The 17519-nt window shown below is 33.1% G+C and overlaps 1 protein-coding gene across 1 annotated transcript; it reads left to right on the top strand.

The window, feature by feature from the left end:
• Positions 1 to 743: 743 nt before the first annotated feature.
• Positions 744 to 7686, top strand: LOC111996661 (aldehyde dehydrogenase family 7 member A1). The gene is made up of 15 exons (XM_065768527.1): positions 744 to 877; positions 987 to 1125; positions 1706 to 1792; positions 1902 to 2033; positions 3054 to 3126; positions 3363 to 3385; positions 3485 to 3548; positions 4321 to 4366; positions 5132 to 5312; positions 5788 to 5964; positions 6085 to 6253; positions 6367 to 6503; positions 6602 to 6699; positions 7090 to 7239; positions 7351 to 7686. Exons 2-15 carry the CDS (start codon positions 991 to 993, stop codon positions 7403 to 7405), a joined length of 1527 nt encoding a protein of 508 aa, XP_065624599.1. The 5' UTR covers positions 744 to 877; positions 987 to 990; the 3' UTR covers positions 7406 to 7686.
• The last annotated feature ends 9833 nt before the right edge of the window (positions 7687 to 17519 follow it).

Here is a 17519-nt window from a genome sequence, read left to right on the forward strand (position 1 = left end):
TTTATTCCATTCAAAATTATAGTTTTATGTTACTTTTTATTTATTGACGTATATATTTTTTATAGTTTTAACTATGAGTCTCAATTCAGTAAAGATGAAGTGTAAAACTCATATTTTATATCATTTAATAAAAAATTGTCATATTATCTTTTTACTTAAAAACTCAATACATCTTACTACACATAATAACATTTCAATAATCTCACAATTAAGTTGGATTTTCCTTTCTCAAAAAAAAAAGTTGGATTTTCAAATGGGTATTAATTTTTTTTTTAATGAGTAATAGGTATTAGAATTGATTGAGTGAATTATATCTATTTTTTAATATGTAATATGATAATGTGACATGTTATGACTGGAAAGGTAAAACTTTAGCTTTACATCACATCCTTATTGAATTTAATATCTTTAACTACTATTGCTAAAATTATTTTTGGCCTTGACTTTTTCAATTCCCTTAATTGGAATCAATAGAATAATTTTGTAATTTAGTAATTTTACACAACACAATATTTCTTGACAATAAATTTAACAAACGGTTGAGGTGTCAAATTATTATTAATTATCACCTTATCCCACCAATGACATTATTTATTTTCAATTATTTATAATTTACCACAGTTTTTATTTCCAAAAAAATTGCGAGAAAGATTTGTAGTTTTGACCACTTGTTTCCAATTAGGTACCTTGGATAATGTTGAGCCATATTGCACATCATTAGATATTAACGCATTAAATAATTTTCCACTTACGTGCATAACGTTACAATATATATTAGTGTTACTTACTTGGCAACCAGAACCACAAACCATTGCTCTGTTTTCTATATGCCATTTCCATAAATTTTCATCTTCTTTTGCTAATCTAACCTGTGACTGTGAGTGCTCTGATCTTCTTCCTCTTCTTCTTCTTTTCCTTTCTGCACTGCATTGGTTTTTGTGGCAAGAGAAACTTTGTCTGTATATTAATCTGAAAAACGTTTGCAGAGAGATGGGGTTCACTAAGAAAGAGTACGAATTTCTGGGTGAGATCGGTGTGGGACCCGACAACCTCGGTGGTTATGTCGATGGTAAATGGAAAGCAACTGGGCCTGTCGTCTCATCTGTTAATCCTTCAAACAATCAGGTTTTGCCTTACTCATCAGATTTTGGAGAATTTTATTTTATTTTATTTTTTCATTATAAATATTGCATATTTAAAGAAATTTATAGGGATGGATTTGAGTTCTGGCTGAATATGATATATAGATTTTTATTAGTTACTGATTTTTTAGTCCTATGGGTTATTGTCTTATTGATCTGTGTGAATCAGTGAGTTTAAGGTTCAGTGGATTGTCCTCATGGAAAAATGGTTATTTATTTATTTGTTTGATAATCCGTTGGAAACATCATAATTATACCTAATCATTACTGGGTCATGCTTATTATTTTATTGTAGCAGTTTTGTTAAAGGAGCACTTGGGCTGAAGTTTTTGTTTTCAGCTTGGGAGGAGGAAATTTTGTTTTTTGTTTTTTGTATTATTGAATAGAATAGAATTGAGTTTGAGCTTGATTGTCTAACCTGCAATCTCATTGTATTTGTTTGATCATTCAAAAAATGTTCAAAATTAAGAGACAATCCATGAGAATTTTGTGTTTTTCTTTATGCTTTGTGGGTTATTAGCTATTTCTGTACCATGTTCTGATTCTTTTGCATTTGGATCTAGGAAATTGCTAGAGTCACTGAAGCATCTATTCAAGATTATGAGGAGGGAATGAAAGCTTGCAATGAAGCAGCCAAGAAATGGATGAGTGTCAGTTGATTATGTTCTTTGCTAATGTCATCAAAATACCTGAAATTGCAGCGTTCAGTTAGGATGCCTGGATGTGTTTTGTTTGACAGTTGATGTTTTCTTTCCGCAGATCCCTGCACCAAAGAGAGGTGAAATAGTTAGACAGATAGGAGATGCACTAAGAGCTAAATTGGAGTTTCTGGGTAGGCTTGTGTCGCTTGAGATGGGAAAGATACTTCCTGAGGGAATAGGGGAGGTTCAAGTATGATACTATACTATTCTTTGGCTAATTTTATTCATTCTGTAGTGTTTTGTTGGACAATGCTGTTACTCTCATTGTTTTTAGGGGCAGGAGGCAAAGGTTGGGGTTGTGCCCTGATTCATCTTTCTTGAATGTCACTTTTAAGCAGGCCTTGGCTGCTTTTGGGGCTTTATGTTACTATCTAAATTTTATAGATCTGGGGTTGGAAATAGCAATGCCTTATTCTTATTTTGAGTTGTTCTACACCCAGCAACTTCTGATGAGGTGGTTTACTTAGTAGTTACTTACCCTCTCGTTATTGAAGAGGATTTGCTTACTACTATCGGCAGCTTTATATATCTACATAGTTCATAATTTTTCTATCTCACTTGTATACATGATCAGGATGTGTAGAGGAACCATGAAGAATAGCTGGGATCAATTCAATAATATGTGTGTGTGTGTGTGTGTTTTCATTTGGGATGTGCATTTGTCTGCCTCATTTTTATTTACTTGTTTTTATTATATTATATCTCTCTCCCTCTTTTTCTGTTTTTTAAACTAGAAACCTAAATTGTGTCAATTTCGTCCCTCAACTTTCGAAATTAAGTCAATTTTATTGTTAATCAAGTTAACAACCAAGGATAAAATTGACTTGATTTTGAAGCTTGAGAGATGGAATTGACTTGATTTTGAAACTTGAGAGATGAAATTGACTTGATTTTAAAAGCTGAAGGATGAAATTGACACAATTAATATTTGATGGACAGTGATTTTGAAAGTTGAAGAACGAAACTAACACTATTAAATGTAGAAGGAAGAAATTTAAACTGTGAAAAATATACAGATGCCAAATTTGTAGTTTGGCTTTTAAAATATTCTCTTATTGGTGGGCATTCCATGGTCATATTGTGCATAGAGAGTTGAGCATTTGAGGAAATTTAGTGATCTTCAAGATATGTTTAGATGAACTTATCAGTTAGTGTTTCTTGATCTTTTTTAAACCTTTTTCAGTGACTATAAAGCTGTATTCTTTAACAGGAAATTATTGATATGTGCGATTATGCTGTTGGTTTAAGCCGGCAACTGAGTGGATCTATCATACCTTCAGAACGTAAGCTCATACATTATGATACCTGATAGTTCTTATTTTAATAGACTTCTGATTGCTAATTTGAATGGTTCCATCAATTATAAGAATCTTTGTGATAGCTGAATAAAAGCTTAAATGTTAATTTACCTTTAATGGAGTCTGCTGTTCAAGAACGGATTTGTTTTAGCATTGTTGTCTCTCTTGAGCTGGTTTCTTTTAAAGATTCTAACTCATATTTTCTGTTTTTCTTTTTCCAGGTCCAGATCATATGATGTTTGAGGTGCAGTACTAAATCAGGCATTGGAATGTGATTATATTGAATATTATGTTAAATTTGATTTTGTTACTCCAAATTAAGGTGAGCATGCTCTAACTGCAGGTGTGGAATCCACTGGGGATAGTGGGTGTAATCACTGCTTTCAACTTCCCATGCGCTGTTCTTGGTGTGTTCTTCTTCTGTCACTGTCACTGAAAAAGTTATCTTAATTTTGTCAATTCATGAAATGATAAGGATCATTTAGAGCTACTCTGTTTAAATAGTTTGACTAATTTGGGTCTAGCATCACCATTGGTTCTCTTTGTGTATATTTACCACCTTTGAGGTATACTATGAGTATAGCATGAGACTGAATAAACTTTGCTGGATCTGATTATTTACTTGTCCAGGCTAGTCATGAATGCAGGGCAATTAGCTACTAGTTTACATTGAAAGGATTCTTTTAAAGTATAGTTTTCTATATTCCTGATGAATAAAAAAATAGTTTAGATCCTTTTTGCTAATGTGAAAATTTAGTTTTAGCTTGATTTTCGAGTTTGCATATCTAGCTATTCTTTGGGTCAGTTTGTCTTGACCTCTATCATTCACGCAAAACAATACTTTTGCCTAGATTCTGAGTTCATTTTTTATCAGGTTATTGGTTGGGTGCGTTTGTCTAGCTTTCCTTTTTATATAGTACACTGAGTAGATGTAAACTGGCAATGCCTGTCTGCTATAATATGCCATGTTACTTTTTGCAATGCTTTTACAACATAATACAAGATTAACATGTAGATGCATGGATGGGGAATTTTTTTATTGATTAGACATATAGTTTTTGTGATTGTGAAATTCCATGTCTGTTTAGATGTGAAATTTTTATTCAGGTGCCTATGTTATGACAATTGTTTACTGCCTGCCTTTAAGCCATTAATAATTTTTTTTCTCTGATGCTTTAGGGTGGAATGCCTGCATTGCTTTAGTCTCTGGTAACTGTGTTGTGTGGTAAGTTATGTGTCCATTTCATGACTTTAATTTTTTATTTGTAGGTTACTCGCACCCAGTGGGTTTTGATTTTTGAACCCATGAGTGCCATTGAGCCAGAGCTCATTGATCTATCTCCTGATTTAAAGGCTTACTTACATTCGTTTCACTTATTCTTTCAGCCATGATTTTCTATAATACCAACATATTTTCTTCTGAAATTCAATTGAGAAGATAAATGTTTAGACCACTTTGCTTAGTTTATTCTATTGCATCTTCTGCACTTGAATAATGACTCAAACTATTTACAACGTTTTATAAGAAAAAAGTTCAGTTAATGATCCTTGTATCATAATTCTAACATGATATCCAAATTTTTCCATTGTTGAGGTTTTTTTTTTTACTTCTTCATTCTTCAAGATATCACACAGTTTGAATTCCCAACCCCCACCATAAGTGTGCGAATGCTACTATTTTTGCATGTGCTCCTCCTATTATAGTTGAATCCCCCCTTCCAAAAAAAAAAAAACCAAACATGACCAACTTAAATATGATGTTAAGGGCTTTTTTGCCTTTATTTTCTTGAGAAGGGAAGCGCCTGTATTAAACAGGTAGATTGATTGATATATCTAGTACCCTAGTAATTTATCATAACATTATTTTCTTAAAAAAAAATCACTTTTCAATATCTTCAGTTCCTTGCCATTGAGTACCAAAGTATGTTTGATTACATTCCTATTTTACATAGATTACAGTAGTAGTTACTTACCATGCTATGCATGTCAGGAAGGGTGCTCCAACGACTCCATTGATAACTATTGCTGTGACTAAGCTTGTGGCAGAGGTTTTTGAGAAGAACAACTTGCCATGTGCAATATTCACATCTTTCTGTGGAGGTGCTGAAATTGGTCAAGCAATAGCGAAAGATACACGTATAGCACTGGTCTCATTCACTGGAAGCTCAAAGGTAAATTTATGATTTGTTTGTGCCACTGCCATTAGCATCACTCTTTTATAAATATATTCAAAATAGACATAAAGTTCATCGATTCTTGAAAGTGAAACCATGAGTTTTCTGTGTGAGATGAGTTGAATTGCATATAAAAGTTTTGAACCAAGAAACATATTCTCAGTGGTTGGTACCCATTATGATTTACTAATGCATTTTTTTTATACTGTTGGTGTAAAAGAGCTATTCCTTGCAAAGTCTGATGCATATTAAAACACAAAGGATATATACACACACACACACACACAGTCCTATCTTTGATAAATTGCTATTACATAAAAGAGTAACAAGCATATAGTCAAACCCTGCCTCCCAGGTGCCCATATATGCCACTTATTTAGGGAAATTTTATTATATGTTTAAACCAATTTTTGGGTCAGTTTTTATCCACATCTTCTTCAACTAAGCGTGTCTTTTGCCTTCTGAATTATAGGTAGGTTCAATAGTCCAGAAAACGGTAAATGAAAGGTTTGGCAAATGCTTGCTTGAATTAAGTGGGAACAATGCGATAATTGTCATGGATGATGCTGACATTGACCTAGCTGCGCGTTCTATTTTGTTTGCAGCTGTTGGTACAGCTGGTCAGCGCTGCACAACATGTCGCAGACTGGTAATATATTTCTGTTTACAATTTAATGACAGTTCCAACGTGGTCATAGTTAGCCCTTACAGCAATTATTTTTTTGGTTAGTATCCCTGACAGTAATTTCTTTGCTTACTTTGGGTGTAGTATCTTCATGAAAGCATATACCAGAAGGTATTAGATCAACTAATTGGAGTTTACAAGCAAGTCAAAGTTGGGGACCCGTTGGAGAAAGGAACTCTGGTTGGACCAGTACATACTCGTGCCTCAAGGGACAACTTTGAGAAAGGGATTTCAAGCATAAAATCCCAGGCAAGTATACTGTCTCTTGTAATTGACTATTGCTAGCATCTTCAATCATTTGACCCTATATGATGTACTAAAGTGTTTTTGTTCGCATAACTACTTGATACTTGTATAATCAGGGAGGGAAAATCCTGGTAGGTGGATCAGTTATAGAATCAGATGGAAATTTTGTGCAGCCGACCATTGTTGAGATCTCCCCAGATGCCTCCATAGTGAAAGAAGAATTGTTTGGTCCTGTTCTGTATGTTATGAAAGTCAAGGTAATTTCTTCATGAAATTACATCCGTTTGCATGTATGGTTTTGATTGAGATTCTCATCAGATCAAAGTTCTCATTTTGCATTTGAAAACTTGCACAGACTCTAGATGAAGCAATTGAAATGAACAATTCTGTACCACAAGGATTGAGTAGTTCAATCTTCACACGCAAGCCTGAGATTATATTTAAATGGATAGGGTGAGTGCTCATAAAATCGATCTTTACTTTCTGTTTGAAAGACTTATACGTTTGAGCTTTGCATCTTTTTATTTATATTGTAGACACCAACAGGTATGTTTAACTAAATTAGTTAGTAAAAGATTGTTACTTTTGTTTTGAAGTTCTAATTGCTGATCTCTGTTGGAAACTAGAGATGTGTAAAGTTTAAAGTTACAAGTTACTTTTCTACTGATATATTCAATGACAATTATAACTCATTAAATAGTGTAAGAGAGCATTTTGCATCCAATTCAAAAATTTTCTATGAAATGTAAAAATCTGAAAATATGTACTTATTCTATAATATCTGTATATCTCTTCTCTATGTATTATGTATCAATTGTTGATGTATTTAGAGTATTATTGTAGGCCACATGGCAGTGATTGTGGTATAGTGAATGTAAACATACCTACAAATGGAGCTGAAATTGGTGGTGCTTTTGGTGGAGAAAAGGCAACTGGTGGTGGTCGTGAAGCAGGAAGCGACTCTTGGAAGCAATACATGCGACGATCAACATGGTAATATTTTACTGATTGATTTGCTTGGATGTTTGTGCACGACCATTCTCATTCTTCGGTTCAATCGTTTTTTATTTTTCACAATGACTTAACCATTCTTCTCCTTTACAGTACAATCAATTATGGAAGTGAACTACCATTGGCTCAGGGAATTAATTTTGGCTAATAAGTCGGCCTTGCAGTGAGGTATGCTTGCTCTGTCTTCATGATCTAAGTGCAACATGGAGGGTCAGGATACATTCAACAAAATCTGCTGTTGAGGTTGTGCCTCTCCTGCCAATTTTAATGTATGACCAAAAAAAAAAAAAAAAAGGGAAAAAAAAAAAAAAAAAAAAGAAGAAGAAGAAGATTTCGGATGCCTTATGTACTATTATGCAGAACTGGTCTTATTTCCATTTACAACAAATAAAAGCATTTTAAAATAAATTATCTGATATTTGAGCTTTATTGTTTCGCATAAGTTTTCCTATTGATCTCTTCTGCGTTTCCAAAAGGTCTATGTGGGAAATAAACCAATCATGAAAATGGCCTAGCAGCTGTTTGGGATCCAATGTTATATCACTCTCATTAGTTTGAGTCTCAGATAAGATAGCTTTGGTTAACCTAAAGAGTCTTCTCCAATTTTTATTTTATTTTATTTTTTGATCAGTTTTTATTTATTTTTATGGTGAGAGGGTAAAAGTCAATATTTTCGTATTAAGCATCTAAATTCTGAAGTATATGTATATACATCCATTTGCAACAGTTAACATGACTTATAAGGGGTTATCATTGAATTGAAATAAGTAAGCAAAAAACATAACTTGAGAAAGAGGGAGAGAGATAGAGTGAAAAAAAAAAAAAAAAAAAAAAAAGAAAAAAAGAAAAAAAAAAAAGAAGAGCTCTGACTAACTTGGGGAATAAAGGGAGAGAACAAATATTTTTATTTATTTTTTATATATAAAAAAACTGTTAAAATTTGAATATGACAAAGAAACGCCAAGGAAAAAAAACTATTTTAAATTTATCTAAAATTTAGGTGTTTTTCAATTTGAAGAAGTTATGTTGGGATGGAGCAGCTTTTTGTTGTGAAAGAACAAAACCAAACTCAAACTCAAATATGCTCTTTGCTAATAAATCTAACGGCAAATCTGCAGCCTGATCTTGTCCACTGTCAAACAGAAGACAACTTGGAGAAGAATCATAGCACTATAATCTTAGTGTATTTTACTAACCATACAGTTAGGCTACAAGCCTACAACTAATGGACAAAGAAAGTGCCTACTAACGTAATTAACGACTATGTTAGAATTTAGGTTAAAATTGAAAATTTTCGATGCTAAAACATGTTTTTTATTTATTTTTTTTACAAGATAGAAATTCTACTTTAGTTTAATCTGAGTGTATATGTGTGTGAAACTTCCTCTTGTAGAGTTGAACCCCAACTCTTACTCCCCACACCTTACAAACACTTATATTTGTAGAGTGACTATCGTGCCAAGAGTTTGTGGTGTTATACTAAAACATGTTTAAAAACAAGGTTTAGTGTTTCTAATAAAAGAAGGTCCAGCGTTCAAATTCTCTCAATCACATCAACCTAAAAAAGAAGAAGGAAAAAGATGTGTTTATTCATTGTGAATTAAGTACAGTAAGGTAATGGACCACGCATCTATTTGAAGATTGCGAGATTTATGAAGACTCTTTCAAGCAATCATCCAAATCAGACAAAAACTTTGCTTGATCATCGGCTTGAGTGAATTTACGTAATTTGTAAGCTTGACTTTCTAACACTTGTGGGGCATAATTGATTGTTTGGAATTTGTTGTTTTGATTATTATTATGTATTTATGTATGTGTTATTTGGCTAATTGTTACATTAATAATATGCCTTAATTTGATAGTTAGCTTAAAACAAACATTAGCTGTAATATCGGGGCCTAAATTGGGAACTCCCACAGGCAGTGCCTAATTTACAACAGATTATTTCTAGTATTCGGCGGCGTTCTTCTGATATTTCTTTCTACACATACAAATTCTGCATTCTCTTGCGTCCATAAGCAACTTTATGGCTACTTGTATTGTATTGTGTGATACTTGAATGTTTCTCCAATATTAGAGGAAGAAGATCACAATTGTGCGTCCTAAATTATGACCCTCTTTGCAATATGGGATAAACTGTTATCTTTGGATTAGAAATACTATGGTCTCAAGTCTTTGAATATTCCAAAATCTCTAAATCTCTAATGCAAGTTTTTCTACCAATAATGGCCCACTATGTCCATTATTCACAAATCAAAGTTTATGATGTACTATACACCAGGACTCTTGGATTAAAAAAGACCACAGAGAACAGAACAGAGTATAGAACCAAGATTTCTAGTCTGTTTTCTTAGCACTAATGGTTTTTCCACCAGGACTACATGACGGCATCCCTTCATGACAGTAAAAAATGCAATTTCTCAACATCTTAAGACGCATATATACACACACAAGTCATGGAAAGAAACTTACCCTAAGAAAAAAAAAAATAACATGTCTGAAAATACCTTTCTACTTTCTAGTATTAGGAATAGATTAATAATGAGTTAGTTTTACCATTTACCCAATTGTTATACCGAGTCTGAGTGAACATTCTAAAAATTTTATTATTCCAAACCAAGTAATTTTTAGTTATTCTCGGAGCATGGAAAGCAGTGCTCCCTCCTCTCAATTTATAGTAGGTTTAATCATAAATGTGAGAGGAAAAATCACAATTTTTCCATATTTCGGGAATACTTACAAATTTTCCTTCCAAATCATGAAAGGTTATAAACATAAGAACTGGCACTAGAAAAAATGGGAATAATAATAGGAGAATGTTAACCAGCACCACCCGGTGCTAGTTAAGGGTAGAAAAGACAAGAAAAAAAGTGTCAAAAACAGTAAAAAAATTTGTGGTTAACGGGCACCGTGCGGTGCCCGTTAACACAACCCATAATAATATACATGCATTGATGAAGGAAGGGAGAAGGTATATGGTGTACCCGGCATATATGCTGGGTCACTCACAGAGTGGCGGGTCCCACACACTGTGGGACCAGCCAATTTGTGAGAAACCTAGCATATATGCCTGGTACATAATATAATTTTCGGAAGGAAGGAGTTAAAATTGTACCAAACTAAAGGGACAGATTTCCACCAGATGTGTCTTTGGACCTACTACAGAATTATGAGAGAACCACAAAGAAAGTTGCCTAACTTGTACGATGAATGTGACTTTTGTAATTTTGTATCCATCCTGAGAGAACCACAAAGAAAGTTGCCTAATTTGTACAATGAAATTAGGCACTGAAATAATATAAATTTCTGCAAGCGAAAAAAGAAATCTTATAAATTTCATATAAAAACCAACCATGGAATCTAAAACATAACCTGACTCATTGGAGAATGGGAATTGTTTTTTGTGCATACCACGGAAGCATAAGATAGTGGAATATCTTTGAAGAATAGTACAGATAATGCCTTGTAAGAGCATTATCATCATGTTCTATAAATATGCCATCTTAACACACTAAGAGCAACAACATCAGTCCGTGTAAATTTTGTCTATTTTGTAAGAAAAAACTTACTATTTCTATTTTACACATCTACTTTTACAAAATACCCACATCAGTTTATCTATTCTACACATTTATTCAATAACATATTTATTCTTTTTACATTTTTTTTATTATTATTTCATTCCCTCTCCTCTCTGGAACCCTCTCACAAACCCAAAATCACCCACACCCAGCCACCAACCACCATCAAGGATCAAATAGAACAACCACACAGCCACCATCATCGAGCAACCACCATCATCAACCCATTCAACCCAGCCATATGAAATCCCAAAACCTGCTAATCAAACAAATAATAAAAAATGGATCAAAACCCAAAAGCCATAGATCTGAACCACAAGAAGGTAACAGAGCTCCAGTTAGAACTCGCCGGATCCAGAACTGTCAAGGCCTTGGATCGCCAGATCATGGTCTGCCTAGTAAGTCGGTCATTTTCATGTGCACGCTATGCCTCCAATGAGTTCAACAACAAGTTGAGATGATCGGAGAGGCTGATCGGATTGTTAGATCGGAGAGGCTAATTGGCTTTGCAGTGTAGAGTTGAGATGAGAGAAAGAGAGAGCTGTGATGAAATGTGAAAGAGAGAGTTGAGATGAGAGTCAGAGGTAGGAGAGAGAAAAAAATAATAAAATATCAACTACACGAGCTACAATAACCGTGCATATATGTACGGTTACTGTAGTAATTGTGTATAAATACACAATTTTACACCTATTGATGTGAGTGTTTTTTTGGCCAAAATGTGTAAAATGAAGAGATTTTTGTATTTTAGAAGACTATGCACCCACTAATGTGGATGCTCTAAAAATGCTACTTTATTATTTTAAAACACCATTTTACAATTTATCGTACATCACATCTTCTATTCTTCAATTCTATACATTAAAATAATATATACAAATATTAAAAGAGATTAAATTCTATAAGGATGGGGTGTAAAACCCATGTTTTACACCATCCAATAAGTAATTGTCACGTTCGCATTTTACTTAAAATTCAATACATCCTACCACACCTAATAACATTTCAATAAATTCCTAATTTGGTTGAATTTATATATAGGTATTAGAATTGATTGAGTGTGATTGTGTTTATTCTTAAATATGTAATAAGATGATGTGACATGTTGGGATTGGAGGGGTAAAATATGAGTTTTACACCACGTCCTAATAGAATTTAATCTCATATTAAAATAACATTAAAAAACTAACAATATAAAAAAAATATATATATACAAAATGTGTGGCAGTGAAGCAGTGAATGTATGGCTGAAAGTGTATATGAAGAGATATTTTATTTGAGATGAGAGAGAAAGATGAATAAAAAATAATAAAAACCAAATGCCACTTTCATCCGTACCATGCCAAAGATGAGATTTTACTGTAGCACATCTCAAAATTTTTTGGCATTTAACATATCTCATAATGGTCTGTTTTTTTGTGTTTGGTGTGCCAAATGCCAAATATTTGGCATTTGGCACACCTGATAGGAATGCTCTAAAGCTCTGAACCATTGGCTCAAATTGCTGGTTTTTCTTCCAATGCTATACACAAAAAGAAAAAGAGAAAAAAAATAATAATAATCGAGTTAGTAAGTTTTTAGTTGTTTTCATTTTTAAACTCACCGTTAATATTACTTTTTTTTTTTTTTTACCTACCATCTAAGAAGCAAGGACACAAGTATATGAACAAGTACGACAAAGTAACACAACAATTTTTTTTAAAAATAGAACAGGATATGGAGTAATTATTAAGTATAGTTTTATTTATAGTTTACATATATTATTACGCATTTATTTTTAATATAATTTTAAATATATATCAAATTAAAAGTAATAATGAACAATAAAACAAATTCATGACTATTAAGGGATATTTAGAAATTAGAATATAACCCAAGAACTCTTCTAAAAAAAAGAATACAGTTCATATAAAAAAAAAGTTCATAAAAAAAAAAAAAGAATACAAACCAAGAATAAATATATTTTATTAATTTTCAAATGCATTATTACTGTTTAGTACAGAATGCTCTATTTATTTTGTAAAAGGGTGTTCAATTCCTCTTATTCTCATATTCTGACCGTGTTTTTTTTTAATGACAATATGACATAATTAGAACACGTATGCAAAACTGTCAAGACGTGTCAAATGTCTAACACACTTACGATGCCCCAAATGAAATTTCTATGCTTCCTAACTTACCACTAACAATCTATCCTGTCAGAGGTGAATATATATATATATATATATTCTATAAACTTCTTATTTTCTTCCATGTGGACTTTCATTACAGTTTTTTTTTTTTAACCACTTTCATTACAGTTTTATCTTTTATGCACGAAATACGAGTCATAGAGACCTGTTTATAGGATAGGTAAACGACGGAAAATACTTGTACTACTACTACTAAATTACTAATGTAGTGATGGACTTGCATTTCAAGCCAAACAGCTGACTAGTGAAAATAAGAAAAGGCAAATAGAAATAGGAAACGAGCAGGACTGGTAATAATTCTGCCACAGGGAAACATCACTTTCAGAGGCCGTAACACTAAACAGTTAACATCATTTTAGATATTTTCTAATTGTCTTTGCCCTTTTGGATAAGAATGGTTTTTTCTTATAATTTTTTTTTAAAAGGATTAAAATGTTTTCCCCCCTTTCTTTCAGTTTAGTTCTTAGATTTTCTTGAGACGTTTTTGGTTCTCAAATCTCTTATTTAACTATTAAAAATTTTATCAGTTAAACTAATTAAAACTTACTATGAAGAATCTTTAAGATGTGTAACAAAAATTGAAGTGTGAACGTACTTAATTAATATCAAAAAATGTGATGGAGTTGAGGTAAACTTGGAACTAGCACGTGATTTTTTCTTTTTTAACTAATATTAACTAATTGAAAAAGAATAAGGAAAAACCCTCTCAAAATACATGGTGATAGAGTCATAAAACAACAGCTAGGTGATATCTGATGGAGCATGATATTCTTCAAGACACTAACACATGCGACCCTTATATATAGAACAGATGTAAGATGAGTAAAGATAAAATGTATGTAACTTTTGAAGAGATAAATTTTCAGGTTCTAACATGAAACACATCGTTTGGGCAAAGCACTTTTTTCTTCGCTGCACTATGATTTTATCTCTAATTTGACACAAATTTTAAATGTTGATAGATAAATAAAGGTTGGCATTGTTTACTAAAAAATACTAAAAAAAGAAGAAAGAAGAAAAAATCAGGTAGAATGTGAGGCTAAACATGACTGAACTATTAGAATTGAATCAGTTGGTCCCGAAGGTAAATCTCTAGATGAACTAAAAAAATACCTTGGATCCAGGGGGGAGCCAGAAATTTTTGTTTGAGGGGGCCAATTTGTGTTGCTAATTTATTAGTTTATACAAACTTTTATACACATACACAAACACATGTATCTATACACATACACAAAAAATTAGTATCTTTCATAATGAATTCTTAAAATTAAATGCTTCATAGAATTAAATTAATCTTTCACCATCTTCCAGAGTGAAATCCTTACAATTTTCATTTTCAATATAAGTTACCAAATTTTCTTCCGTTGTGAGTAAAAAAATTTCAATTGAATTAATGAAGTGTTTACAGACATAAATGATCCAAAACTTTAAAAAATATGAGAACACATTTTACCATAAAAAATGAATTTAGAAACAATACGTTCTCTATCACTACTAGACAAATTGGACAATTTTTTTTAAGAACATTATTGGACCAACTCAAATAGTTGGGGGGCCAAATCCTATTTTTGAGGACTAATTATTAAAATATTAAATATTTCTATAAAGTAAAAAAGGAAATTCAAAAGTTTTGTTTGGGGGGGGGGGGATGTAGCTCCGCCCCTGCGTGGATCTAATCTAAAACCGACTAGATTCTGTCTCAAAAAATGTGTCACATTCGTGGTCAGATTAGAAATATTCTAGGGGTTCACACTAGCCAAAATTTTTTTACTAGACATGTCAAGAAGCTTGTGTCTAGCAGAGACAGTCATGTCATTGTCTTGAAGAACAGATTGTCACATGGTCTTAAACTCACATGATTAACTATTCCATTCACTATTTAGTCTCCGTGAATTAGAGTGTGAGGACAGTATTAGCTAGTTCTAGATTAGTTGTGGGAATTGAGATATCTTGAGATTTTGATAACTTTAAAATGTGAGAAGAAAAGAAAATCTAGTATCACAAACCATTGCATAACTTTTTTGTCACAATTTTAATGTAGTAGAATGTGAGTAATGAAGAAAAATTGATAGATCTTTGTGTAAGTAGTAAGCAATCACTCACAATTTGCGGTGTCAAATGTGAGAAAAAGTTATTAAACAGTAGATGTGGAAATTTAGATATGAGAATTTAATATCCGGAGATTTCAACATCTCACAATTTTTTTTTTTTTTAAAAATTGGCATCTCTAAAAAATTTTGAATTCTCACCTTAAGAAATTTCTACCAACCCAACACAAATCAGTGATAAGTATTAAGTACCATGCTCAAAACTGCCTTCTCTCTTTTAGGGAACTTTCTCTGAAATTGCAGTATGTGTCAGCATTTGGTTGCGGTTACCAATTGTGCACTTAAGAAAGCCTTATCTGAGTACCTTCCATATAATCCATTTCACACAACTGGCCACACTGAAAATTGACTCAGAACCAACTAATTACACCAAAAATCATGAAAATGATATGCTGTAAGATTCCTTTATTCCGTCTTTCAATCAACACATACAGCCAAGCTCCAAGACAATCAAAATTTAATTCAGTCCTTGACCATTTTCTTCTACACAGATTCGGATTGATAGCAAAACAACAACTTACTAGAATCTCATTCTTTCTTTTTATGAAACGAAAAGAGGCTAAAAGATTGAAATGAATCCAATCAGATATCATGCAAATTTAAAAAGGCAATGGAGCAATTCAATTGCTTTGTCATTGATATAATTTAACCATACAAGGATTACTCCCTTCGGCCTTAGGCAAGCCAAATTTGTGGACTTGTAGAATTTGAGAAACAGAGAACAAGAAGAAGACTATAACTCGGAAATTTAGTTCAGAACTCGTCTGTCAATTATATTATATACAAAATGAAAGGTCCAGCAATTTTTTTTTTCTCGAAAACATATCTCATGAGAATCAGCAGACATGTTCCCAAAACCATACGACTTCGACCAAGAAGCCATTCAAAAAAGAAAAAACAGAGGAACTCTGTTTTTCATATTTACCATAAGAAGGTTCAAGTATGAATTGCCCAATTAACGGGACAGATAAGGCACACAACTTTCAGAGCGTACCAACCCAGAATTACGAACTCCTTCAACAGCATGCAAATCAGAACTTGAACTAGAGCGAAGATGTCTTGGCGAGTCCATGCTTCGCCTGAGAACCCTGCCCATAGCAGAGATGGGGTGCTCTGCTCCTTGTTTTAAAGAGCTAGAACGTAAGGATCTGAATTTCTTGTAGAAACTTATGTGGCGGTTAAGAGCTTCTTCAGTAGAGATAAGCATGTCTGATCTTATCACCTCATCCTTCACCGCCTCCACACATAACCCGCATATCCACCGGCCTTGGTACCGCTCTTTGATGCGATGAATGTATGCAGGGTACACTCCTCTGTGAATCCACAAGACTCACATTTTACTGATAAGACTTCAATTGGAGGAGGCCCTGAAGAGACTTTGGTGGTGGGTGAGTGACTCTCTGAACTTGTGATAACCATGGCTCAAGACAGAACATTGAACTTTCTATCTCTCCGTTTCTCTCTGTTTCTCAGAGTGTGATATGTTGTGAGGGGCAGAGGAGAGGAATGAGAGAAACTATCAGATTTATATTGTTCATTTGTCTTGGGTGGTTTGTGTCCTGTATGGTAGCAAATAAAGTTATTACCATATAGGGTTTTGTGTCATGGATTTCTTACCATCAAACAAGATTTTTACTTGGCTTTTGGATGGAATTTCCTTAAATCCATCAACGGTTCATAAAAGCGCGTTAAATTATACGAGTGATATGACTATTAAATAAGTCGTGTGATTAAAAGTTTATATAAATACTCATTTGAGCCATCACATAGTGAGTTGAAGAACTTGTGATAACAAAAATTTGACATATATATATATATTAACTTTTAAGGTGACATGTTGTAACGAACGCACATAAAAATAATGTCAGTGGTAAGTGTTTTTTTTTTTTTTTTTTTTTTTTTTTTAATGGAAAGAAATTTTTTATTGAAACAGAGAAACAAAAAACAAACAAAGGCTAGCTTAGCTTTTCCTTCCTAATTACAGAAGCAAAACAAGGAGGACAGCTACCCCAATCAAAAGAATCAAAAAAATTACAAGCTAGAGACCACTTAGCTAAGGAGTGAGCTGCCATATTAGCTAGCCTAGGCACCCAAACAACAGACACATTAGGATAAGATACAAGAAGAGACTGCATGTCCGCAAGGATAGAAGCAATCCTCCAAGCAGCAGCATATCAGCTCATGAATAGCATCCTGACAAATCTTAGAATCTGTCTCAATAATAACATTCTCTACCTCCAACTTTGCAGCCAAAGAGATAGCCCACCTCTACTTGGAGAGGGAAGGTGGTTTTCGCTTTTTGAGAGCAAGCAAAAACCAAATCCCCTCTCCAGTGTCTAGCTACCAAGGCTAAGGATGAATAATTTGGACCAATAGCTACA

This window comes from Quercus suber, unplaced genomic scaffold, assembly GCF_002906115.3.
Source record: "Quercus suber isolate HL8 unplaced genomic scaffold, Cork oak 2.0 scaffold_954, whole genome shotgun sequence".
Classification (NCBI taxonomy): domain Eukaryota; kingdom Viridiplantae; phylum Streptophyta; class Magnoliopsida; order Fagales; family Fagaceae; genus Quercus; species Quercus suber.